This window comes from Hyalella azteca, unplaced genomic scaffold (assembly GCF_000764305.2).
Source record: "Hyalella azteca isolate HAZT.00-mixed unplaced genomic scaffold, Hazt_2.0.2 contig11733, whole genome shotgun sequence".
Classification (NCBI taxonomy): Eukaryota; Metazoa; Arthropoda; class Malacostraca; order Amphipoda; family Hyalellidae; genus Hyalella; species Hyalella azteca.
This window is the reverse complement of record NW_025941719.1, coordinates 271439-297267: the sequence shown is the minus strand read 5'-3', so window position 1 is coordinate 297267 and position 25829 is coordinate 271439. Positions and strand designations below refer to the sequence as shown.

Here is a 25829-nt window from a genome sequence, read left to right as displayed (position 1 = left end):
AGTATTGGATGACGTAAAGTCAGTATAGATGAATAACACATTCATTTGGATAGCAGGTTTTGCAGTTATACGACTAGTATCTTTGATACAGGCTTACGGTAGTCAGGTGAGGATTTTCTGAAGAGAATATATGTACCTAATGCATTATTGAGTAAAATTAATACAAATCAAGTACAATATAAAATATACATAATTTAGACCCAATACATTATTGAGTAGAACTAATAAACAAGGTTCGCAGGTGTATAGAGGCAGAATATCAAGGACAAGTGAATGATTGAATAGAAGTGAATGAGTCACACGTATAGCAGGTGTGACTGGCACCGATGCCTGACCGGTGTTTCATCAATCACTGGCGGGTATAATTCACGCACAATAATCAACATCATCTCTGTTATTCCACAAATTAATTGTTGTGAACAATGAAAAGAATATTCGAAAAATGCTTAGGGGTATCTCTGTGTTTTTATTTGTTTACAATTTGTGCTGGATTACCAAATTCATCCTTCAATTTTGGAAAAAAGTACGTTAATTTTAGGCCCATCGACTTAAGCCGCAAAAAGTATATTCGGATATGCTGCCTTAACATGATAAATTGTCCTGTGGTGCGTACCGACGCGAGAGTGGTTATTATTGCAATAATCATGTAGGCCGTGGGTGGCGTTCAGCAATGAGTTCTTTATGTCTGCTGTAAAAATTAACCCTTGTCAAAATTGGCACTTGGCCTACTTCTTCTTCCAGGACTTTAAATGAACACCAGGAAAAATAATAATTCTACTGTTCTGTATACTTGCGTTAGTGATATCAAAATAGCACCACTAAAAATGGGCCTAAAATTAACGTACTCTCGTCTAAAAATGAAGGATAAATTTGGAAATTCAGCAAAAACTTTAAACGAATAAAAATATAGAGATAATTACCCCTAAGAAACAGGATTGCAGGGTCAAAGCATCACATTCACGGACCTGTTGATGGTTTTCAGAGGCGATGTTGACGCCGTTGACAGCGACGATTCTGTCGCCCTCTTTGAGCAGCGCCTTCTCAGCTGGCGACCCCTTGTCCACCTGCCCGATGAACTGACCGCTCTTGTTCTTTATTGTGTGAAGATTGAAGCCGTAGCCGTTAAAGTCGGGTGAGCGCCTGATGTGGCATAGCCGTGGCGGGTGAGGGGACGTTTCTGCGAGCAAAATAAAGGCATATTTTTTCAACATATTACTTCAAATAAAGCATATAATATTAAGGCCCTGGTTGAAGGTCGCAAGGCTTCTAACAGGCTTGGCTCTTCCCTATGCGTTTCTTCACTAATTAGGATAGACTTTACTCCACTCGCAAATGAGATGGCGATATGGATTTTTCCATGCTTACCCATCTATTTATTTATAAGCGTCGACCAGTATCAAAAGATATGTAAACTTTGTATAAAAAGAGTTTTAATGAGAGGAAATTTCAAGCAACTTTGAATATTATTGTTCATCAAGTCTGCGACTTTTTTACTTTTTTCGAGATATAAAAGGGTTGTAATTTTTATTCTCCATTGAATGGTATACTCGGCATTCCTTGATCAGCCTCTTTGTTGTAGATATTTTCGACCGAAAAATAGTTATGATCGAGCCTGCTGATGCGCGGAGGGAAAATCCCGCATACTAGCTGCTCAAATGGAGTTCGGCCACCTGAAAGCGACCAGTGACCGCGAGAAAGGGTCTGGCTAGGATATCATATTACAAAGAGTACAAGCTCGAGGGTAGCGACAGGCTGAGCTTCGGACAGATCAAGGATTTTACACGATGGTCGCGAAAACCTCGCTCTTAGACTTCGCACGGCTTTCAGTCAGGGCCTTAAACACATCATAGTGAACACACATAAATGTAAACCCAACTCTAAAAGATTAGTGAAGCTAATGTAGCACGATAAGAAGAAATCAAACAGTTTTTTATGCATTCTATAATTATAATATGTGATTTTTCATGAGGTTCGCAGCGGAAGTTTTCAATTCACTCATTGAATTTTGTTTTAAAGTTATCTGAACAAAGAAATGATATTGCAAGAAGAACAACGGTGTACACATCACAACAGTTTTGTACACTGATGAGTGGTACACAAAGATATTTTTTTTACTACTTTTGCACACATCTTTGCCATAAAAAGCTAAATTAAAAACTTAAAATTGAAAATTACAAATTTAAATTAAAATTAAATAATAAACTTAATAATAAATTTAGCCTGTTGCTTGAATAACCAGACATGTAAAAGCAAACTTGACTTATACACTATAAGTCGAATATGGTGAAGAGAGGTACAGTGAGACAAGCCAATTCTTCTATTTATTAAAGTGTACAATACCTCTCTGTGCCACGTTAATCAATGTACACACTTGTGTGCCATTATCAAACTAAACACTTATTATTCTTTATTATATAAGAAATGTTTTTTTGGAATCGCTGCACATTTAAAAAGGAAACCTTGCCTTTATACTTTATACTTGCCTACAGTTTTTGAACTTTAAAATAGAAAACATATAGATTTTTATGTTCTCCTTCCTTTCATCCGCTTCTAAGAGATTAATCTCGTTCGTGTACCTATACTTGAATTTTCACTGCTGATTGTGCTCATATAAAATTACTGACCCGTCCCACTGAACCATATTTTCCACCACGTTTTTTTTTCAGTTAAAACCTCATTGCCGAATACTGCTGAGCAATTGTGTTATGAGAGACCATAAAGTACAACTTAGTACAACTTTTTTTTACAAAATGTTGTAAACTTTTTTTGCAACATAAAAAAGTTGTAAAATTATAAAGTACAACTTTTTACCAACGCGCCATAGTGCATTAATGTCATGAGGTGCGTACTGCGTAGCTTGGAAGGAATGACTGTGCATGATGCAAGCTGGCGTAGTATTGAGGCCGAGTCCAGCTCTCTGCCACTATGATCATCTTCTTATTAACATTCAACAGAAAGAACCGATTTAGGCGCAGACATTGAAGACACAGACACACAGAGAAGCACAGACACTGAAAAGTGCATAGTAAATCGGGTACAATAAAATCTGAATTTGATCTTTATATTTAGTTTGTCAAACAAGAATGAACGAGCACCACGCTAAAAAAAACAGAGTATGAAGATTCTGCTCCAAATCGCGAAACCAAAACGGTGAAGATATTTCGTCAATATTCTAACGGGTTTCAAATTTTCAACCTCGCATGTCGTTCCAGAAATTAGTAAAGTAATAGCGCTAGACGACCGGCGGCGGATGCTGAATTTGCAACAATGCCAGAGCGAGCTGAGCAAAATTTGCGAATCATTAAAAAAAGTTAACTATTTTACTGGCGTGATAATTGAAGCAAGATAATATATTTAATTGCAACTGACTTCATGTGAAAAAAATTCTTTTGTTTATCAACGTGAGGAGATATGGCCGCTTATCAGCGACACACCGACCGCTATCTCAGACCGGCTGGCAGAGCAGCAGAATGGCAGCTGCGTCAGGTCAAAAGCACAAAGTCTACAAGTCTACTCGCTAGGAATACGCTTTTAATGACCAAATGCCAAAGTTTAAATTTCAATCAATTTTTCGATTTCCACACAATGCAGGGCGCCAGCCAAAATGTACGTGTCACAACAATGAACCGCTTGATCGGTGGTTAAAAAATTCTATTAAACTTCAAGAATATCGGCATGTATTACTGATAGACAAACCATTTAGTGAGACACTGAGAGTTGATTTTTTTACAAAATTGAGAGTGGGTCAACTGTATAAAATGCAAAGGTTCCTCGATCGTTTCAAACGGAGTAGACACAAAATGTTAACCGTTAGATTAGTACAGATATTGAAGAGGAAAAACCTTTAGAATCATGAAAGCTCACACATCGTTAATGAACCTGCAAATAATATGACTTTATATGTTCACATGCTTGGTGTCACAGATAAAAGACCAGCTTCGACTCAATAATATTAGTTTCGTCCATTACCAATGAAACATGTGAAATACTTACAAAAAAGTGTTATACAGAAAATTAAAAGAACCATTGCAGTCATATGTTGTTACAATTTCCTGCAATTCTTCATCCTAAATCACCGGTAGAGCCTTAATAGGCACCGTCTTTGGTCAAAGATTGGCAGAAAATTCGACATTATATTTTCAAGCATTGCTTCTAACAGAAGCTGGAGAAAGTCAAGGCTGGACCGAATGGACAGCGTGGTTAAGGAATGTAAACAACGAAGCTGTAGCGATGCAGCATCACGCACACCGGTATCCCAGGCACACAACACGCGCATGCTGCGTATCCCAGGCACACAACACGCGCATGCTGCGTGTCCCAGGCACACAACACGCGCATGCTGCGTGTCCCTCAATAATATGTAAGGCGCGCGCCGCTTCGGCGACACACACACCAAACAGAGCGATAAGACTCACGCAAGCTTTCTGATCACAGGCACCCTGTATCTTATTCAAAACAGTCAGTTATATTATTGTATATCTAGAATCTAGATGAATGACAACATGCGCATCACTAGACGAATGACAACATGCGCATCTCTAGACGAATGGCAACATGCGCATCTCTAGACGAACGACAACATGCGCATCACTAGACGAGTGACAACATGCGCATCACTAGACGAATGACAACATGCGCATCACTAGACGAGTGACAACATCCGCATCACTAGACGAATGGCAACATGCGCATCACTAGACGGGTGACAACATATGCGCATCACTAGACGAGTGACAACATGCGCATCACTAGACGAATGACAACATGCGCATCACTAGACGAGTGACAACATGCACATCACTAGACGAGTGACAACATGCACATCACTAGACGAATGGCAACATGCGCATCACTAGACGAATGACAACATGCGCATCACTAGACGAATGGCAACATGCGCATCACTAGACGAACGACAACATGCGCACCACTAGACGAATGACAACATGCGCATCACTAGACGAATGACAACATGCACATCGAATGTTCAATGTCCATTCTCAGAAAGCTCCTTTAAATAATTTCAATCTACACAAAGTTTCCATTTCCTTCGTGGTCTAGTTGATCTCAACGCGCAGAAGCAAATACGGCTGCGATTTCTATCACGCTTAAGTCCCTCGCAACAGACAGTTCCTGACATTATTATTAATTAAAAAATTATATGAAATTTGAATTCAAAGTATCTACACTCACAATACAGACGAAACCAGTTCTGTTTAAATGGATTTTTCTTAGAATAATAAATTACCTGATGTAGGTGGACTCTCGCTCACTTGAGAATGCTAATTACACCTAAATATTGAATTAGTCGCACGCTAAGTGAACGGCTATGCAAGTATACTGAACGGAAGCTCAAACAACGGCTTCCGTCCGATGCGTAGGCGTTTAACTTGTCAAGCCGCAAGTGTTAGGAATATCATCCGGTGTGAGAACTGGTAACATATCAGCACAATTCAATTGATCATAATTCTTCATGTTTGAATTATCGTCCGGTGTGACACGCTGGTAACATATCAGTACAATGTCAATTAATCATAATTCATCGGGTTTGAATTATCGTCCGGTGTGACACGCTGGTAACATATCAGCACCATGTCAATTAATCATATTTCTTCATTTAAACGCGATCAAGATTTCAGGCATAGCCTGCAAGTCTTTATTTATGTTTATAACATCATTACAAGAAATCAAGTAATAAGAAGAGTACAGTGGAATGGTAACGATATTTCAGAGCAAAAACTTGCAAAGGTCAAGACATCGTGATAGGTTAAGAGCGCTACTGTGTTGGAACATACCTACTTTAGCCGGTTAACCAGCAAGTTTCAGCGTACTATCGACCAAACACAAATTACCGTGGAACCATGCAATGCCTAAGTTGGACATATTTCTAGATTTTTAAAACAAAGAGAATATGAAAGAAACGATTTACCCCCAAAACTTACTAAGCTAAAAATATCGAAAAATTAAATCCAAACTTATTCAATCGCCCATATCATCAAATTTGGCGTATTGGTCATTAGATACAGCGTGCGCGTGCGATTGTTGAGCAGCACACTCATAAATACGAGTGAGTGAAATTTCCGGATAGTAACTGACTTGAGGGAACGCAGCACTGATTCGCCTCCTCGCGGGCCTAACTAAGTATCACTATGATCAGTATGACCTCCACAAGGGTTTAGAGTGCATCTTGGTTAAAACGTAGTCTCATTCATTTCTCCGAGTACAGAATGAGATGACCCACTATCAGCAAAAAGTTTCATAGTGACGCTCTGTCCCGCGACTAGCGATCGGGTTTCTCAACCGCTAGTCTCAATCTCGTTTGTCTGTCTCCTTCTCGCTGGCTAGAAAACCGCTAGTGGGTGTATGCTTCAAGAATTTTGATTGTTTAAAATACTAGCGAGAGAACCCGGTGTTTCTCGGGCTAGACTGAGATGCTGAAATGCGTAGCATTTTCATTCTTTGACATCATTAGGATTTTATGATAATGATGAGTGTGGCTAAAGTAAAGCTCCATTAAAGCCCAAGGGAACCCGAGATAAAGCTAAAGTTAAACCGAAATGAATTCAATGTGAGGTCAGATTGACGCAAGAATTAATCCGATATGAGGCCTGGACCTCCACCATCATCACTGACAATTTTACTGTCACCATTGAAGTTGGGCGTCATTGACACAACTAGTGCAAGACTTGGGGGAGGTGCGCATCGCCGGATAAGAGTGACACGTATTGGCCGCACTTCGTGTGTTATGCAACAGAATTTCAAAGCTATGTAGCACAAAGCACGTTCAATTCCATCTAATTTTTTTAGTCGCTTACATTTGTAAGTTTATTAATTCAATAGACTGTAAAACTTGCTAGCTGAAACCATAGCGGGTAAAAACACACACGATCGGATTAATATAAACAGTAGAAAAATCGAAGCCTTCAGTCAGTCGTGTGTTGCAAGAAGATAATTTACACGAGATGCGAGTTGCAGGGGCAAGGCTTGAGCATGAACGCGAACTTCCTAGCATTTGCGTGCACGATCAAGTGACTGCAATACTAGTGTATTGCAGTAGGTAGTTTTGGGATGCTCCGAGCCTTGCAAATTAATCTAGTGACAAATAAATAAATATAATAAATGTCGCTTCGGAGGACCCGACCAGCTCTTGTTAGGCCCAGCCACCACCGCAAGTATCGGATGTGCGCTGTACTTGCTCCAATGAATCATATAAAACTATAACACTAATAATAATAGCAGCCCCTCTTCATTTAAACTTAAAGCATTCACTTTACACCAGCGCAACGAACGTCTAGTTTTTCAACACTATTGTTCAACTCTTCGACAATGCTGCATCAAATCCTTAGAGTGGGCGCTCCTTCCGAGTCTTCCACGAGTAATTTTTATCATTGATGTTAGAAACAAGTCAAACAACGCACATTTGTTTCAATTATTATATGTTAATAAAATGCACGTTCAATGCATTATTTTATTTTGAAGACAAATTTTTAAATTTTATGAACTTTGAAGCTAGCAGAATCATATAAATATTATATGATGCAGTGACAGCTTTTTAACGTAAGTCCCTTTGATGGGAGCTGATTGTGAAATTAATAACGAGGCCTGGCTCGTTCGAACTGCGTGCAGGTGTAAACATACAGGCAATTTTTTCTCTAGGGTTTTTCTACCTAGAAATAATCATGTTTTACCTAAATAGTTTCGTCTAGGTAAATTTATCCAGGGGATAAAGTTGTTGAACTCACTCAGAAGAAATTCTCCTAGGATGCGCTGAGGTCTCATCAGTTGCAAATCATCAAATGAAACAAAGTTTGTCGATATTTACCTCAATGTCCCGTTAGGCTACGCCAACAGATCCGATCTACAGGTTAAAAACAGAAGAGTTTTTTTATTTGAACATCTTTAATAGCTAAGATCTAGAGTCAGAAATTAATTTCAACAGCTACTTGAGAATTTTGAGATCCACGTAATCAGTGAGAAGTAAAACAGCATTCGGGATAGTTGCGCCTTTCCGATAAGTGTAGCATGAAGCAATAGTATTCAACTGCTCATCGGAAGTTTTTTGAAATACTAACCCATAACGCACATCAGCCATTATATTTTAATTAAAAAATAAACTTACTTGTGTTGGAAGGCATCTTCTAGTTGTACCGTACCCGTGCACCTGTTAAAAATTACTCGGGAAAATCACTCACGACCACACAGCACGGAACGCCAACATGTACTGACTACGGACTACTGATAAAGTTGGTTGGGAACTTGGCGGTTTGGTCTGACCGTCTGTACTGACTGTCCAAGAGTAGCCAAGACTCTTGATCGGATGAGTCGAATGATGAAGATTTTGTGGATATCCTCTCAAGTAAACTCACAAGCAACATTTTTGCTTAGAGCACAGATTTCATCCAGCTTTATATCATGAGTATCCTATATGTATCATTGACTCATTGTATGTACCCTTGAACTTCGTGCAAAGGACGCTAAAAACTGAGCGTGTGGACCGGCCTAATTAAATTTCACACGTAAATTTTCCAAACGCTTATCGTAAAGGAAATTCTGCTCTCACAACTTCATTCAAAAGTTCATTGTTTATCAAAATTTCCCTTGCCCATTTTTCTAACAAAACCTAATTAATTGTAACACTATGGCATTTCAATTTCATGACTTTTATGATTTTCCAATGCAGAATAAAAAATGTTAATTTCCCTTGTAATGAGTAACGCAGAGCTTGATATGGGGATATGATAAAAGTTTAGCACGGGAATTTGATTCATGGTAATCAGGTTGATACGAACCGTCGACTGCAAGTTTGGTAATCAGGTTGATACGAACCGTCGACTGCAAGTTGGTCTTCGAGCATCAGGCCTAAGCATGATGAAAACATTTTAACCCAATTAACACTTCAAATGAATCTCCTTGTTCATGCCATTGGGCCTGAAAGCCGACATCGAAATGACCGTAGAATTTTCATCGAAGAGTTTTCGTAAAGTCTCGATATAATATTAATTTAATTTGCGTTTACTGTTTTTTTAATCAAACGCATCTTCGGTCGCAAATTATGTAGGTAGTTGTAAACTTGTAAGCAGTTTCATCATGTTAGGTATGAGTTTGAGTACTGCAGAAGAAAATTTTTTCACCGAAATGCACAAAGGATGTTGTTGACGCATCTGAAATTTCATTCCTATAAAATTTCTCTATATCACAAAAGATTTAATCGATAGAAATTCTGTTAATTATATATCTTCCTATTATATATCCATCATATTAGTTAATGTCTTTCTTCAGGAGGCATAGAGGGCGCCATTGGCCTTCTAACGTAGGTTCGTTGCGGTCAAACGAAAATATAGCAAAATGCCACAATGGAACTTTACTTGCGAGTCGTTAAATTTTTCGTCTTGCCTCAGTTGCCTGTGATTCAACATTAAATTATTTTCCATATAGCTATTCGGAATACCTTCCCTGACCTTTGCTTCATTTTCGATTCGTATAGCTATAGGTAGCTTGAGTCCTTGCGAAGACCAGTAAGTACTGTAAGTATCATGGATATCAGCGTAAAAAAAGCCATACATGTTCTAATCATAATAATATTGAAAGAAATCTTGAAACAGACGAAAAATTGCAATGAACTACATTTTCTAAAGAGTAAAGAGTCTCTACTTTGCCATGATAGTTCCAAAGATATCCACTAGACTAGCAGCTCAACATCCCAGTGCGCAGTGCTTGTGGTTAAAAAGTCAGAACTTTGGAGAACCGAGATGGGATTGGTGCTGTGACTGTGACTCTGTGAGGCTGTGTGAGCAATGGCTAACTTACCCAGGCTAAGTAAGGGTTTGATCCCAAACTTCCCAAGTTCCCAGCCATTCCCCATTTCCTAGTCTCTGAAGTCCGAGCTACAAGTTACACTACACTGACTACAGTGACTCACTGTGAGTACTGACTACTGAGTAGGTACAATACAATGACCCATCACCCATGGGCATAGTGACAAAGCAGAGAGTTTTTTAGACTCTCCCTCAAGGCTCAAGTTCATTTTTGAGTCCTATTAGTAGACCAGTAAAGTATCATGGATACCAGCATTATCATACTTAAGAAATTGGTTAAAATCTTGAGGCCACGGGCAACTGGGCAAGGAGGACTTCTGAAGAAGGAGCAGCATGCAGCAGAGCAGGCGCAGGGCCATATTGCCAGTGGCAACTGGCAAAGGAGATTAGGAGAACATTTTTTGTTGCCTTGTCTCAAATCATTTTTGAGTCCAATAAGTACAACTTATAAGTGTTAAAGTGTAGAACTATACTTACTAAGTACTAAGTAGTAAGTACCTAGTAATTTAGTTAAGTAAGCAGTAATAAGCATTGCCATAGTGGCAAACCAGAGCTTTTTTAGAATCTGTTCATTTTTAATTTCTTCATTTACTCAAGAGTCAAGATTCAAACCAATTTCTTAAGTATAATAATGCTGGTATCCAGGATACTTTACTGGTCCCACACTCAGGATTATGTATGTTTTTAGGGAATTTTCCCCGCGCATTTTGACTTTTTTCAAGCTATTGCGGCGCACAGTTGGTGCAACTTCTGGCCATCCCTGCTTGCACGTGCAAGCGTTGGCGCAGCGCGCGCAAGCATCGGGACAGCGCATAGTGACAAACCAGAGATTTTTTAGAATCAGTTCATTTTTAATTTCCTCATTTACTCAAGATTTTAACAGATTTCTTATGTATGATGAAGCTGGTATCCAGGATACTTTACTCAGTTTACTGGTCTACTTATAGGACTCAAAAATGAACTTGAGGGAGTGTCTAAAAAACTCTCTGCTTTGCCACTATGGGACAGCGTGCGCAAGCGTCGGCGCAGCGCATATACATTTTGTCAAGGGACAAGAGACAGAAAACGTATAATACTTAATATGCATTTAATTATCCATCAATAATCTATGATTTTCCTTGATATGGAAGTTTTGTGAAAGTAAAAATCTAGAAATTTATTTTCGAAGAAATTTTCTACAAATTTCTTATACAAACTGGCAAACATCGTTTGTTTACCTTCCGTAGACCGTCCGGACATGAGGCAATATTCTGTCCGAACGCGAGGCAAGTGGTGAATAACCAAGTCCTCAGAAATTGGACATATGAAGTAAACAAATACTAGTGTTAAATGACAGATTTTGCTCGTTCTATATATATTATTATTGCGCTGATAAGGTTATTAGAGATTCTACGGTTAATGCAAGGAAACAGAAATAATTTCATCATTGTAATTAATGGAAAATAGTTTTGAGTGCAAAATCTTTTGTAAATAAAATATGTCCTGACATAACTGTCATCAGAAATTCCCAACATTGACTTTACATACTTTTACGCAATGCTGCTTCATCGACTCATCGTCATGTGATGACGTCTCGGACAAATTTACGGCCGTACTTGCGGCCAGTTTCGCGGCTGGACTCTGTACCTGAAATATCTCCAATGGCCCAACGGTGATGTCAAGCTCGTGACAATTATTTTTAATATCGCCTTCATTCGTGAGTTATGACGAAACGTACCGAAATTTGCAGTGTACCACTACGGTGTACCAGCCATTTCTTTACTGAACAGAATTTAATGAAACTTTGCATATAGAAGAAGCCTAACCTCCCAACGGTGTGATGTTTAACTCATGACAATTTTTTACGTTTTGCCTTCGTTGGCGAGTATTTTTCTCTTTTCCCTCACTCGTGATTTAAACAGCAAAATGGTGTTTAAATTCGCAGTGTACCAAAGATTTCTTCTAAAATACGGAACAGATTTGAACGAAACTTTGCATATAGAAACCTAGACTCCCAACGGTGATGTTTAGCTTGTGACAATTTTTTTTATTTTGCCTTCGTTTGCAAGTTATACGGAGAAACGACCAGCATTTCTCAGGCCGATTTTTAAACTTTCATTGACCAAGAGGCATATACATAAAGCCGTATAACTCGCAAACGAAGGCAAAATTGACAAAATTGTCACAAGCTAAACATCACCATTGGGAAGTTAGGTTTCTCTATGCAAAGTTTCATTCAAATCTGTTCAGTATTTTAGAAGAAATCTCTGGTACACTGCAAATTTAAACACAATTTTACTTTTTAAATCACGAATGAGGAAAAAGATAAAAATACTCGCCAACGAAGGCAAAACGTAAAAAAATTGTCACGAGCTAAACATCACACCGTTGGGAGGTTAGGTTTCTATATGCAAAGTTTCGTTCGAATCTGTTCAGTATTTGAGAAGAAATCTCTGGTACACTGCAAATTTTGGCACGTTTCGTCATAGAACTCACAAATGTAGGCGATATTAAAAAGAATTGTCACGCGCTTGACATCACCGTTACGCCATAATGAATATGTGAACCAAGTTTCATCAAGCTATGTTCAGTACTTTGGGAGATATTTCAGGTACAGAGTCCGGCCGCGAGACCGTCCGCAAGTACGGCCTTAAATTTGTCTGAGACATACGAGTCTCTTGAAGCTATTCATATTTTATTATTATTTGTTGTTACTTGTTAGTCTATATAATTAACCTTCAAAGTTGCAAAAAATGAGAACTGAAAATTTAAAAAAAAAGTGCAGTGCCTGTATTTTTGTTTTCAATGGGTTTACACCACACAAACCCATTTCTCCAGCCGGGAGGATGTCGGGAACGCAATGTATTCCTGACATTGACATTCGGGTTTGTACTATTTGCCAAAGTCAGTCCTTCGTTAGAAAGAGCCAATCTAAAGCCATGTGGATTGTCGCCTTCTACTATTCAGTTTTGTAATTAATTTCCAACCGAATTGTGATCTATGAATAATTATTCATAACATTGCCGACTCTTAGAACCTGAGTTAACACGTTAGAAATCTACTCAGCGTGATGCAGATATTTGTTTGTGTGTGATAGCGTTGCCGGGCATTCATCTTTAAACAACTTTAGGAGCACGGCGCAGGCTGACGCACGGTGCACTTTTTTACCGGCATATTACGGCGCAAATTTATGCAATGATAATAAAAATTCCCGCGCACCTGGCACATCTTCCTGACCGTGGTAACTGGTCTACTTATAGGACTCAAAAATGAACTAGAGGGAGAGTCTAAAAACTCTCTGCTTTGCCACTATGAGCATAGCATAGTAGAATCATTCACTGGATTGACTGGAATGCGGCATTATTGGAATTTTCCTACTTGTTTCTGAAATCTTGCAGCTCCATGACAAATTTTTAACGCAATTTTGGAATCTTGCATCCTGATCATGCACCTTTGTTAACAACCAGTCTTAGATATGAGCCACACTCAGCGTAAACGCGGTATATTCCGACAGTTTAAGGACGTAGCAATAAATGAATGGCTATAAAAAAATCACTGTATGCGCAACTTGAGTTCTGTTTGCTTTATGTCACTCTCCAAACACCGCACTACGCGCCAGCAACAATTAAACGTCACAAAATGTTGCCATATTTATTTAAAAGCCTTTAGAATGCAAACCTACCAAATCCATATATTCCGACACAGTGCGACACTGTGTGTGACTAAATTTGGCATTTTGTGAGACTAATTCCGGCCGCGCTTCAAACTCTACTAATTCGTAATTCCGACACTCTTGTATTCAAATTCCGATCACTGTGTAAGATGTATTGGAATACGACACAGCTTGGAATTTGAACACTACTTATTTAGGCTTTTAATTAACCCTTTCACGGGTAAGTTACCATATATGATCACTTGAAATCGCATCACAAAAAGCCTCACCACGGCTTCCTGTTTGTTTTTGAGGCATCCTTATAATGCCTCAGTCAATCACTAATTATCTGACCATCGTTCTATCTATAGCATCACCAGCTGCAAAGTCCACAAATTGAAATATGAGCATTTAAATGAAGGTTTTGACTCCGACAATGGAACTGACGCTCTTTCTGCATTTTCTTCAAAATTTGGAAGTATCAATATATATATTTATTTATTTTGGCAACTTGATTAAATTGAATTAAATTAAATTTTTATGTTTCTAACTTTTCATTTGCATAAACTGAATTTTAATTCTAAAGAAAATTTTTTTGTACTGATGATCTGATCGCATTTATTGAATTCTTCAAGTGCGATTTAAACCTTCAATAGGCAAAAATTTCAAAAATTCATAGAAATAAATATATTGTATAATACTTCTTACTTTCTTGAAATGGTTTCTGAAATTTTAATTTCTGGATATTTCAATGCTTGCCCGCTAAAGGGTTAAGAGCTATTAAGCCTTTAATTAAGAAAATTTTAATTTTTGCATGCAGCTTGGAACGAGCTGTGTGTATCTAATTCCAAGCTGTGTAGGAATTAGTTTTTATGTGTCTATAACCATCTCTTGACTTAATCATCTATTAATTTATTTACAACTTGAAATCAGGAAATACAAGTATTCTTAAAGGATTCCTAATATATTTACAGACTTAAAAGTCTCAAACCATAATATTCTTTCCACACAAACAGTTTATCACTATTTGGTAGAGCAAGGTCAACTACCGTAAAATGGGGTAACTTAGACCACTTTTTTTCTTATAAATGATGCCATTTTCTTACTTGCTAAATTAAACTTGAATTGAAACATGCAAAATACAGGTCTATACTCTAGCTTCACTCACCATAAATTGCTGGCTCCTGCCTCTCATAGTCTTTATGAACATAACTAGCTGGAATTACTTATAATCATAATCCAATATAATAAATTAACTTCTTCAAACTAAACCATATCAGTGAGAGATGAATACAACCAAAGTAAAATGCAAGGAAACACAGGAAATTAATATCAATGAAATTAGCAAAATACAAAGACAAAACCTAACCTAAATTATCAATGAACAAATTATATAAATTTATATGCCACTCACCAGTGCAACTGAGTGCCCAGGCTGAGATACTGAGTAGGAATCCAAATATGTACTTAAGAATGATAATTCAAGTTTGCAAATTAAAGTTTGGTCATCTACACTGAAAAAGATAAAAATATTGAATTTAATTTAAATTGAGTTGGATTAAGAACTGAAGAAATATGATTACAGGTAAAGAAAGACATGAAGGTTGGGCTACACAGTAGCCTAATTTAACCTCCGGTAACAACTATTTCAACCAACATCGAATGCGTGGAACTAAGAAAAAGCTTAATATAAAGGAAAAAAGTTGAAGTGTCGGAATTACCCACGATGTCGGAACCTATGCAGGTTTTCAGGCCCTCAGGGAATTTTTCCGTGCATAATGTTTTATTTTTTGTCTTTGCACAGATTTCAGCTCTAATTCCGGTCATCCATTTCACCCCGCGCAGTTGTCGGAGCAAATACAGTTTGTCAAGGAACATTCAAACTGACAAAAACTCAAAATATTCAATATGCAATTATCTTTTAATAATATATGATTTTCCTTGATATGGAAATTTTGTATAAGTAAAAATCTAGAAATTTATTTTAGAAGAAATTTTTACAAATTTTTCATGGAAATGTTGTTTGTTTATCTCCTGTATCTAGGTAGTCAAACATTCCATCTGATTTTCTGGTTTTGCTTGTTCTATATTTACTATGCTAATCTTACAATTATCGGGTTATTAGAGGTTCTACGGTTAATGAACAAAGTCAGAAATAATTTCATCCTAATTAATGGGAAAATAATTTTTGAGTGGAAATAGGTACTTTTGTAAGTAAAATATGTCTAGATAGTAGACATATATATAGCTATCAGAAATTCCCAATGGAATGGTATGGCAATATTGTCTTTGCAAACTTTTATGTAATGCTGATAGCTACATTGTCATGTGATGTGTCCCTTGAAAATTGAAGCTATTCATATTTTATTGATGTTTATTTTTTGTCTATATAATTAATCTTCAAAGTTGCAAAAAATGTGAACTGATACTTAAAAAAATTTTGGTGCCTGTATTTTTTTATTTAATAGCCATGAGGATGTTGGAAACGTAACATATTCCCGACATTGACACACAGGTTTTTACTATTTGCCAAAATCAGTCCTTCATTAGAAGGCACCAATCTCAAGCCATGTGGATTGTTGCCTTCTATTCTTCAGTTTTGTAATTCATGTCCAACCAAATTGTGATCGATGAATAATGAATAAATATTATAACTGTGTCGACTCTTAGGACCTGGGTTAACACGATAGAAATCTAGTCACTTTGATGCCGATATATGTTTGTGTGTGATGGCGGTACAGCCCATTGCCATGGATTCATCTTAAAACAACTTTCGGAGCATGGCTCACAGCTCATTTTTTTACCGGCATATTACAGCACATGGCGCAGATTGATAAAATGACAATATAAATTTCCGCACACCTGGCACATCTTCCTGACCATGGGATAAGAGGTAATTCATCTGGCGGAAATCTCGCAGCTCCAGAAATGGCCATGCTTGGAATGGGGTTGATGTTTTTCTTTCTAGTTGAACTTGATGAAATAGTCTTGTACGTACTGCCATGCGCATGCAATCACCAAATCACGTATTGTATTGCTTTGCTTTCAAGATCAACAAATAACTTTAACTTCATGCTTAATAACCTACTGACACACTATTGCACTCAGTGCACTGTTGCACATATTATAATGAACCAAACATTTGGCTTCCTAACAGTCTATTACTATCATTTGGCTTCCTAATGGTATATTACACACTATTATTACATTTATAAATTGTAAGCATGGTGCAATTCTAGGATTGGCAGTACTTATTGGTCCTCACAAAAGGTGCCCGGTCTTTATCAGCATTACCCCTCTTGAGTAGAAAAATTTTAGGTAAGGAATAGTCACCCAAAATTCTTAATTTTGTATGTTCATGTTGAAGGTAACCTGTAATAAATTATATAAAATTTGATTATTTTTTGAGATTTCGTATTTAGAAGCCAGGGTGCAGTGAGTGATGAAGATCTGAAAATCTTCAGAGATGCATCAGCAGCAAAACTTCTGTCAACTGAGGATCTTGGCAATGCATTTGACAACATTCTTGAATCTTTGGCAACAGTTTTTGCAGAAGCAGAGCAAAAGAAAGTACACTTCAGTACAAATTATAAAATAAAGTAAAAAATACTTTATTTATTGTGTCACTTTAAATGCATTACCAACACATTTTATAGCATAATTGTACACGTTTACTCTACTTCCTATTGTTGCCGCGAAACCAAGTATCTTGCTCTTCGTTGCATTGGTTACGTTACATCGCAATGCTGTGCATCGCTTTGAATGGCTCATTGTTCTGTCTTTTCTTCCTTGCACATCTGAGTGCCTCCTTCTGCTTTCTTCAAGTCAGTATATATGCTAATTTTTTGTTCTCACAATTTTCATGAAAATTTATGTCTACGGAAGGCGATGATTGTATACCTATATGGATATAATTATGTTTTATGCAAGTTTGATTGAAGACCAGAGCATGCTTTTTATTAATAATCTTCTTATTGGTTTTTTCAATGAGTCAAACAAAATTTCTTGCTGGCAATGGGAGATCAAAAAGCAGGTTACCAAATGACATTTTAATGTAGGTTAAATGTAGGTTTCAAAAATACAATTTTCATTATCAAGCTGGTGAAGGTTTAACAACACTTGAAATTAAACTTTGAAAATGACAGTAGTACATATCAATGGTATAGTGAATGCAATTTAAAATATTTTAAATTACAATTTAAAATATTTTACATTCTGTCTGTGGTTTACAGTACTTAGTACATGGTTGTATCTTGTGAAAGGTGGTGTAAATGTGCTGTGGAGTGGTCTGAAATGCAGCATTGATTGGTCCCAAAGACTCAAAATGCGATGTTCTTTTACATTAACTACAAAATTGCACCATGTTGTTGGTGCTGTTTCATCTCAATTTATTCTTTTCTCTTGAGCAGGAAGTGAAATTAACTCTGTTATTAAAAATTAAGTCAGTAGATTAAATTAAGAGGAAAATAGTTCCAGACTCAACTAGAGTTGTCTTTGGCTTTCTGAAATTATCTTGCAGGATGTCTGAAAGTGATGGCAGCCGCCACTCTGATTCCGACCATGGTGGTAGCGACTCTGAAGTAAGAATTTCATTAATTTGCAAGATTTATATTACATTATTTACATATAAGGATTATGTTATGTGTGCCTAAAAAAGTTGATTGGTGTTCCTTTCTCAACATTCTTAATTTAATGGAATGCCAAACCCTTTAATCTTTCATCAAACATTGAACCCATTGAATTGAACCCTTTCATCAAACATTGTCAAATTCAATGATGTATAATTCAGATTAGTGGTTAATGGTCTTATCACAGTATTATTGCCAATTACTGCTATATCTTGCCGTTTGATTGATGGAATAAACACAGTTACATCACACAATAGCTACTATGTTTTCATAGGATTTTTTTATATTTATTTTAATTTGTTGAAAATTTTCAACTTGTATTTCAAATTCTTTATTTGACACTGCACAATTTCAACAAATGAATTAATTTTTGATATTTTCTCAAAAATTTCTGTGTGCAAAGTAATAAGAAATAAGTATTCCTAAACTTTGTTCATTTTGTTTTCAGGGTGAAAGAGGTGGTCGTGGCACTAAACACAGCAGGTCTGTAACAGTTTTATTATTTTATTGCAATTAATTAGTACTTGATTGCATTTACTTGAAATGCAATTTAATTACTGAAGTATATAATCTTACTAATATTACATTGTAATATTCCTAATAATGTTGCTGTCATTACATCTTTACTAAATTTTGAGATTGAATTTCATGCTATTCTTTCTGCCTATCATTATAACTTTCAGCAATGATGAAATTGTGCTATTCACTTACTGTTACGTATACATTCCTACGTCAATACAAATCACTGCAGGATCATATGAATCATACTACCCTCGCTAGGTTGTAGATGTATTATTATCTTTTCACATTCCCGTTTTGAATTCATACAGAGCCCGACAGTACTCAGATGAGGCTGAGGAGGCCAGAAGTGGGGATGAGGAGCAGAGTGGTGATGAGGAACCTGCTGATGGGGAGGATATAGCTCAGTCGGTGGGTTGGTAATCTTATTTCCCTACTTCCATACGTTCATAAATTACAGCTAATTTGCTTTTTTTTACTATTGCCCATGATTGATTATGTATCAAGTTTTTTCTCTAAAGAGTATTTTGAAGGCTAGATAATTTAATGTTGTTAGAATCATGTTTACTAGGTTTACAGTCAATATAATATTGCTTGTAATAATTGTTTTTAGTAATTTTTTCTCCTGAGTCGCAGAAGGCTACTAGAAGAATTTCTCTTAGTGTCATGTAAGGTCTTTATGAACTGCTATGTATAATTTACTCCCACAGTGTTTGATGAACTGTTCTTGTTCAGGAACGAGACAGTGAGGAAGATGAAGAAGATGAAGACAGGCCTCGGAAGAAGAAGCGTCGCAATGCAGTTGCTGATTATTTCCTTGTGGAAGCTGAAGTGGATGATCCTGATGGTGAAGAAGAGGACGACGATGAGGTTAGTAACGTCCTCACAAATTGTACTGGTTCCTGATGCGTGACTGTGATGATCACAAAGCATTTCTGTAAATTAGAATAATTGTTACCAATAGTATTAGTGGCTTATATTATCTGCTTTGGCGCTTCTACTGACATTTCTCATCTTTGCCTGCCATCAAAATAACTAATCATTGTTATGGTATCATGTATTACTCTTTGCCTTTTGTAAACACAAATGATTACTAGGTATATTATTGCTTCAAATGACATGGTAAAAATTCTGCTAGGACAAACAGATTACATATCTGACAGTGATATAGATAATGTTGAATAAATGTTTCAATGATAACAAATTTTAATCAATGTTGTTAAAGAGAGAGAGGGATTAATGTTAGGGATTAATATGTTTCCTTACTTTCTTAGTTTCCTTAGTATTTGTTCGGGACGTAACAGTCCCAGGCCACGATGGATCGCCGTACGAAATTTTATCCATGCTAAATGTCATTACTTGTTTCACCTGGTCAGGTTGAAGACTACGACTTGCTTGGCAATGAACGTGACGAGGTGGGCGTAACTGCCCGTGAGATTGAAGCTAGTCGCCGCGCCAGCAACATTTGGGAGTGAGTTATGTTCTCGCTAGTATGCTTATTTATTATCATACTCGCCCCAGATACTCAAGTGGAAAAGTTTTTGCCATCGTCTGTTTTTTGTTTTTAGCGCATTTTCTCATTTATGAAAAAAAATGCACTATTGTGCTCGCCATGTCCGTCTGCCTGTCTGTCTGTCCATCCGTCTGTCTGTCCGTGACCTCAAGTTTTTGTTGACGAGAAAATGCGCTCTCTGTCACTCACTGCAGTGAGTACTGAGATATATTTTTATTATTAATCCATGCTCTTTTAATTTTAAACATGCATCATTTATGCCTTAAAGTGTATATTTTAGCTTACATAATGCAGGGAAAATTTAATGAAAATTCTTAATATATTCATCTATGTAGGTATCAATCTAGTATCTATGATTCTCCCGTAATTGACTGATCATGTTAATTCTGCTACGACTATTGCAGTTTCAGGTTAAGAAATAAGAATTCGCTTACCTTTATTATTACCATAATAGCCATCTCTAACTCTTGCTCTTCACTGAATTCCTTAGACGTTATTCATTTTATTCAGTAAGTCACTGTTACAGGATAGCAACATCATCCAAAATGAGTCCTTAATAAGATCCAAAAGTGTGCGTGATGAAAAGACCAAGACATTTAGAGACTCGTTTGCTATTAAATATTTTATTGTTTAACTTCTCTCGCCTGATATTCAGCAATGAAAAGGAGGAGGAGATTGAGGAGTACTACAGACGCAAGTATGCCGAGGAGACATCCGCCGGGGCCCGCTTCGGCGTGGGCGGTGAAGACATGAGCGATGAGATCACCCAGCAAACATTGCTGCCTGGCGTCAAGTGAGTCTAGTACACTCGCACCACAAATATAATGCACTAATATTTAAATTGCAGCTCTATGCAATATACAATTAAAAATGTGAATATGTAGCACTGAATATTTTAAATGTAACTTTGATAATCGAAATTAACTTTGTGGATAGATATTCTCTGAATATGAAGATTCTTGATTCATCTCTTGACGGCACTGTTACAAAGCCTGAGTTTTGAAATGAAGTTAATGAACATAATGATCCTAATAGGTGCGCATTTCTAGGTTACACATAAGGCTAGTTGTATACTTTTTTATTGTTGTAAAACGAAATTTATTTCAGAGATCCTAACTTGTGGATGGTTAAGTGCCGCATTGGCGAAGAGAAAGCAACGGCGCTGCAGATGATGCGTAAATACATTGCATACCAGCACACCGAAGAGCCTTTGCAAATAAAGTCGCTGGTTGCGCCGGAGGGAGTCAAGGGCTATGTCTACATCGAATCCTTCAAACAGAGCCATGTCAAGCAGGCTGTGGAAGGTGTGAGCAACTTACGAATTGGTCTGTGGACCCAGACTATGGTGCCTATTCAGCAAATGACCGACGTTCTGAGAGTCGTGAAGTCCGTACCGAGCTTGAAAAAGAATGTTTGGGTACGTCTCCGGCGTGGCATCTTCAAGGAAGACCTTGCACAAGTTGATTATGTTGACTCAAGCCAAAACAATGTCATGTTGAAACTTATTCCACGCATTGATTACACAAAGAAACGTGGCTTGCTCAAGACGTCGCAAGGAGATGATAAACGTAAGAAAACTCCACGTCCTCCCCAAAAACTTTTTGATAATGTTGCCATTCAAGCCATAGGTGGATTGGTGACACAAGATGGTGACTTCCTTGTCTTTGAAGGTAACCGCTACACAAGAAAAGGTTTTCTCTACAAGCAGTTCAACATGAGTGCAATCATGTTTGAGGGAGTCAAACCGACACTAGCTGAGCTAGAAAAGTTTGAGGAGCAGAATCTGACTGATGTTGAGCTGACAACGGCTTCAACTGATGAAGAGTCGCATAACTTTGCTCCTGGCGATAATGTGGAGGTTGTTGAAGGTGAGCTGGTCAACCTCATGGGCAAAGTGACGCGCGTGGATGGAGCGCGTATTTACATCAAGCCTAATCACGAGGATCTTAAAGACGATCTTGAGTTCTTTGCTCATGAGCTTAAGAAATATTTCCGGCAAGGAGACCATGTTAAAGTGATTGCTGGTCGCTATGAGGGAGACACAGGGCTAATTGTACGAGTGGAAGAAAACCTCATTGTTTTGTTCTCTGATCTGACAATGCACGAGCTACAAGTGCTGCCACGTGACCTGCAGCTATGCGCAGATGTAGCAACTGGTGTTGATTCTCTGGGTCAGTTTCAGTGGGGTGACATGGTTGCCATTGATTCCCAAACTGTCGGCGTTATTGTTCGACTTGAGAAAGAAAGTTTCCAAGTTCTGACAATGCATGGAAAAATTCAGTACGTAAGGCCACAAGCCGTGCATAAGAAGAAGGAGAACAGACGAGCAATGGCTCTTGATTCGGAACAGAATACCATCCAGATTAATGATATTGTCAAGGCTGTTGATGGACCATACACTGGGGAGCACGGTGAAATGAAACACCTTTATCGCAACTATGCCTTCCTCTATAATAAAACTCAGCTGGAAAATGGAGGTATATTCGTTTGCAAAACACGTCACTTGCTTCTTGCTGGAGGAGGGAAAGGCAGCAGTGGTGTGGGTGGCCCCATGGGGGGCGTTGGTGGCCTCGGCTTCATGTCACCTCGTCTCACGTCACCAGCGCACTCAGGGTCGGCATCGGAGCGATCCGGAGGCTTCGGTGCGGGTGGCGGTGGAGGAGATCGTGGGGGCGGTCGGGGCCGTGGTCGAGGTCGTGGCGTTGGTCGGGATCGAGGTCTTATTGGTGTGACCATCAAAATCACACAGGGACCTTACAAAGGACATGTGGGCATCGTCAAGGATGCTACCGACTGCACAGTGCGTGTGGAGCTGCACTCAAAGTGCCAGACAATCATTGTGGATCGTTCTCGCGTTGCTCCCGTGGGTTCTACGAGCACTCGCTCTGCTGGCTCCTTCACTGCATCGCATACTCCTCAATGGGGTTCGCAGACTCCCATGTACGGGGTTGCTGGTGGTGCCCACACTCCCATGTACGGCTCTCAGACGCCTCAGTATGATGGCTCAAGGACTCCAAATTTCGGTTCGATGACTCCATCTCACGAACCTGGAAGTCAGACGCCTGGCAGGCAAAGTGCATGGGACCCGAATATCACGAATACTCCTGCTCGGTCCTCCGACTTCGACGAGTACTCTTATGATGAGGCGACACCTTCTCCTGCCTACAACCCTGGTGGTGGAGCTGGAGGTAACACTCCAGGATACCAAAGTGATGTTGGCCAAGGTCCATACACACCGGCCACTCCTGGCGCTGCATACAACAGTGATAACAACTACAGCCCTTACAACCAACCCGATCCTTCTCCTCAAGCCTACCAGCCTGGCTCGTCTCCGTCTGCGTATGCAGGCACTCCATCACCCGCCGGTACTGGGGCTTATCAAGCAACCCCTTCTCCCGGTGGGTCTGGCTACGCGTCGCCATCACCTCTTGCGTACAGCCCCATGACCCCGGGGGCTGCATCACCCTATACGGGCTCCACAGGCGTCGACAGCCTAGGCATGCAGGACTGGCAGAGTGTTGACATCGAAGTCAAGATTCGTGCGACGCACGATGATCCCGGTCTCAGCGGACAAGTGGGCGTGATCCGCAGCATCACCGTGAGTATACATGCTTAGTAATTTAAACGCATATTATTTTTTACACAAATTCAAATCATTGTAGCATTGATATCACGTGTCAGATTCTTGCGAATTATGAGCTTCCTATTATTTCATGCTCTAAATATAACTAGTGTTTCTCTCACACGTTTGTCATCATTTATCAGGGTGGAAACTGCTCCGTATTTTTGCCTGAAGAGGAACGTGTGGTCAACATCAATGGCGAACATTTGGAGCCTGTGGTGCCCGTGCAAGGAGATCGAGTTAAGGTAAAATCATGTTTTATTTAGTACACAATTTTGATTAAGCGTGAACTTGAGGAAACCGTTGTACACTGCGTTTGGTTTTAGTGTATACTATCCAGCTCATGAAATGAGCTTTGTAAATGCTTTTCAAATACAAATTAAAATATCAAATAATAGTTGTGACGGGATATTCACTAAGAGTGCTTGTGAATTGTCATATTAAAATGCATACGATTCTAAAACACGGAACATTGCATCGTCAGGGAAGATATTGAGCAAATAGGGCATTTTCATACCGTATGGTTATTCTAGTAGAATTTACCTCGGTCATATTCGTGTTATGTGATCTGCGGCGAAGACTGAGCAAATGGGGAATTTTCATGCTACAGTATTCCAGTCAAATATTTACTTGATCATATTCCTGTAAATCTAGGTGATCTTCGGCGAAGACCGTGAGCAGATGGGCTCATTGCTGTCCATCGACAACAACGAGGGCGTCGTCAACATGGACCACTCGGACCTGAAGATGCTGCAGCTGCGATACTTGTGCAAAATGAGCAGTCAACAACAGTAACTTTGCTTGTTCCATGACTGTTGCGGTGTGAAAAAATTTGGTGAAATGGATAGAACAAAAAACGCGTTGCTTGTTCTAGTACGTGCATAAAAAGCTCAAATTGAGTCATCTAGCTGCAGTACTGAAACCTCTTTTGTTTCTTGTCATGTTTTAAAACGGTAATTGATGAAAAATGCATGAATTACACGCATTTCATCTTAAAAAGTGCATAAACATATAAAACTCGTATGAATCTGACAACATTCAAGATACTTTTATTCTTATTATTATAATTATTTTTCCTATTGATGGCAAGTAATAAGAGTGGTAAAAAAATATAGAATGAACATACTTGAACTGTTTGAGAAGCTTATAGTGTTCTTATTTTGTTCGTTAAGCTATGTACGTCTGTGGCTCGATAATGACGTCTCAACCTCGGAATTTTCATATATCCAAAAGTTTTTTATGATTGTAAGATGGAATAGATTTGAAACGTATATATTGTACGTCAATCTTTAACATGGATTTAGATTATCTAAATAGATGCCGGAAAGACGTTTAGTTCCGAATTTAAATACATGTTATTATTTGTTACCGATAATTGGATCGGCACAATGAAGGAAGATGAGCAGCTGTGTTAGTCCGAGAACTGCTCCGTGAGCGTGAGATGTAACTCGGATTTTAAACATCTGTGGATAATTTCCCTATGTAACTCTTTGCTGTCACACGTCTTGATGCTTGCGCCGATTCACATGCTACTGAAGAATAAGCACCTGTCTCATACTACCGTTGACTAGTGAAGGTTTTGGTCATGCTGCCCATTAAGCTTTGAACTAACGAACGTAACTAGAGCTCTTGGAATCGAACGATGTCGTCATGTATATGCACAATAATATTTACTGCTTGTAATTACGTGCCTATCTCCTTGTTATTTGAGACTTATCAGGAAGTAATGGGAGGTAATATTCGGTTAACCTCTAGTACATGAAACGAATAATTCGATTAGTGTCCCCCAGCTAGCCTTTCTTTCTCGCACGATTCATTGCTTTTAGGAAGCCACGAAGATGTTTATACGTTATCATCCTTTGTTTTGTATTATTATCTGATTTTTTTTAATTGAGTGTGCGCAGTTAAGTGTATTACCTGGTTCGCTGAGAGTCTACCTTCTACCATTTGCTGAGAGTCTACCTCTACCATTGGCTGAGAGTCTACCTCTACCGTTTGCTGAGTGTCTGCCTCTACCGTTTGCATCGTAGGACTCTTGTGTCATGGCCTCATTGAATCGTACTTCGGTTTTGCTTAGTAAAATAAGTCTCACCACCGAACA

The 25829-nt window shown here is 38.4% G+C and overlaps 2 protein-coding genes across 2 annotated transcripts in view; one reads left to right on the top strand and one right to left on the bottom strand.

Annotated features, from left to right (window-relative positions):
- The window catches only part of LOC108680746 (Na(+)/H(+) exchange regulatory cofactor NHE-RF1), a 35358-nt gene extending 27111 nt beyond the window's left edge, over nt 1–8247 (bottom strand). The window contains exons 1-2 of the mRNA XM_018169640.1: nt 8120–8247; nt 966–1177 (exon numbers count right to left, since the gene is read on the bottom strand). Of these exons, the coding sequence (XP_018025129.1) occupies nt 966–1177; nt 8120–8135 (228 nt within the window). The 5' untranslated portion in view covers nt 8136–8247. The remainder of the gene's footprint in view (nt 1–965; nt 1178–8119) is intronic.
- A 9581-nt stretch (nt 8248–17828) lies between these two features.
- LOC108680748 (transcription elongation factor SPT5) lies at nt 17829–25824 on the top strand. Its single transcript, XM_018169643.2, has 9 exons — nt 17829–18026; nt 18523–18557; nt 18905–19004; nt 19329–19463; nt 19970–20064; nt 20762–20899; nt 21214–23704; nt 23872–23973; nt 24383–25824. The coding sequence occupies exons 1-9, from the start codon at nt 17967–17969 to the stop codon at nt 24521–24523; spliced, it is 3297 nt and encodes a 1098-aa protein (XP_018025132.1). The 5' UTR covers nt 17829–17966; the 3' UTR covers nt 24524–25824.
- Nucleotides 25825–25829: the final 5 nt, after the last annotated feature.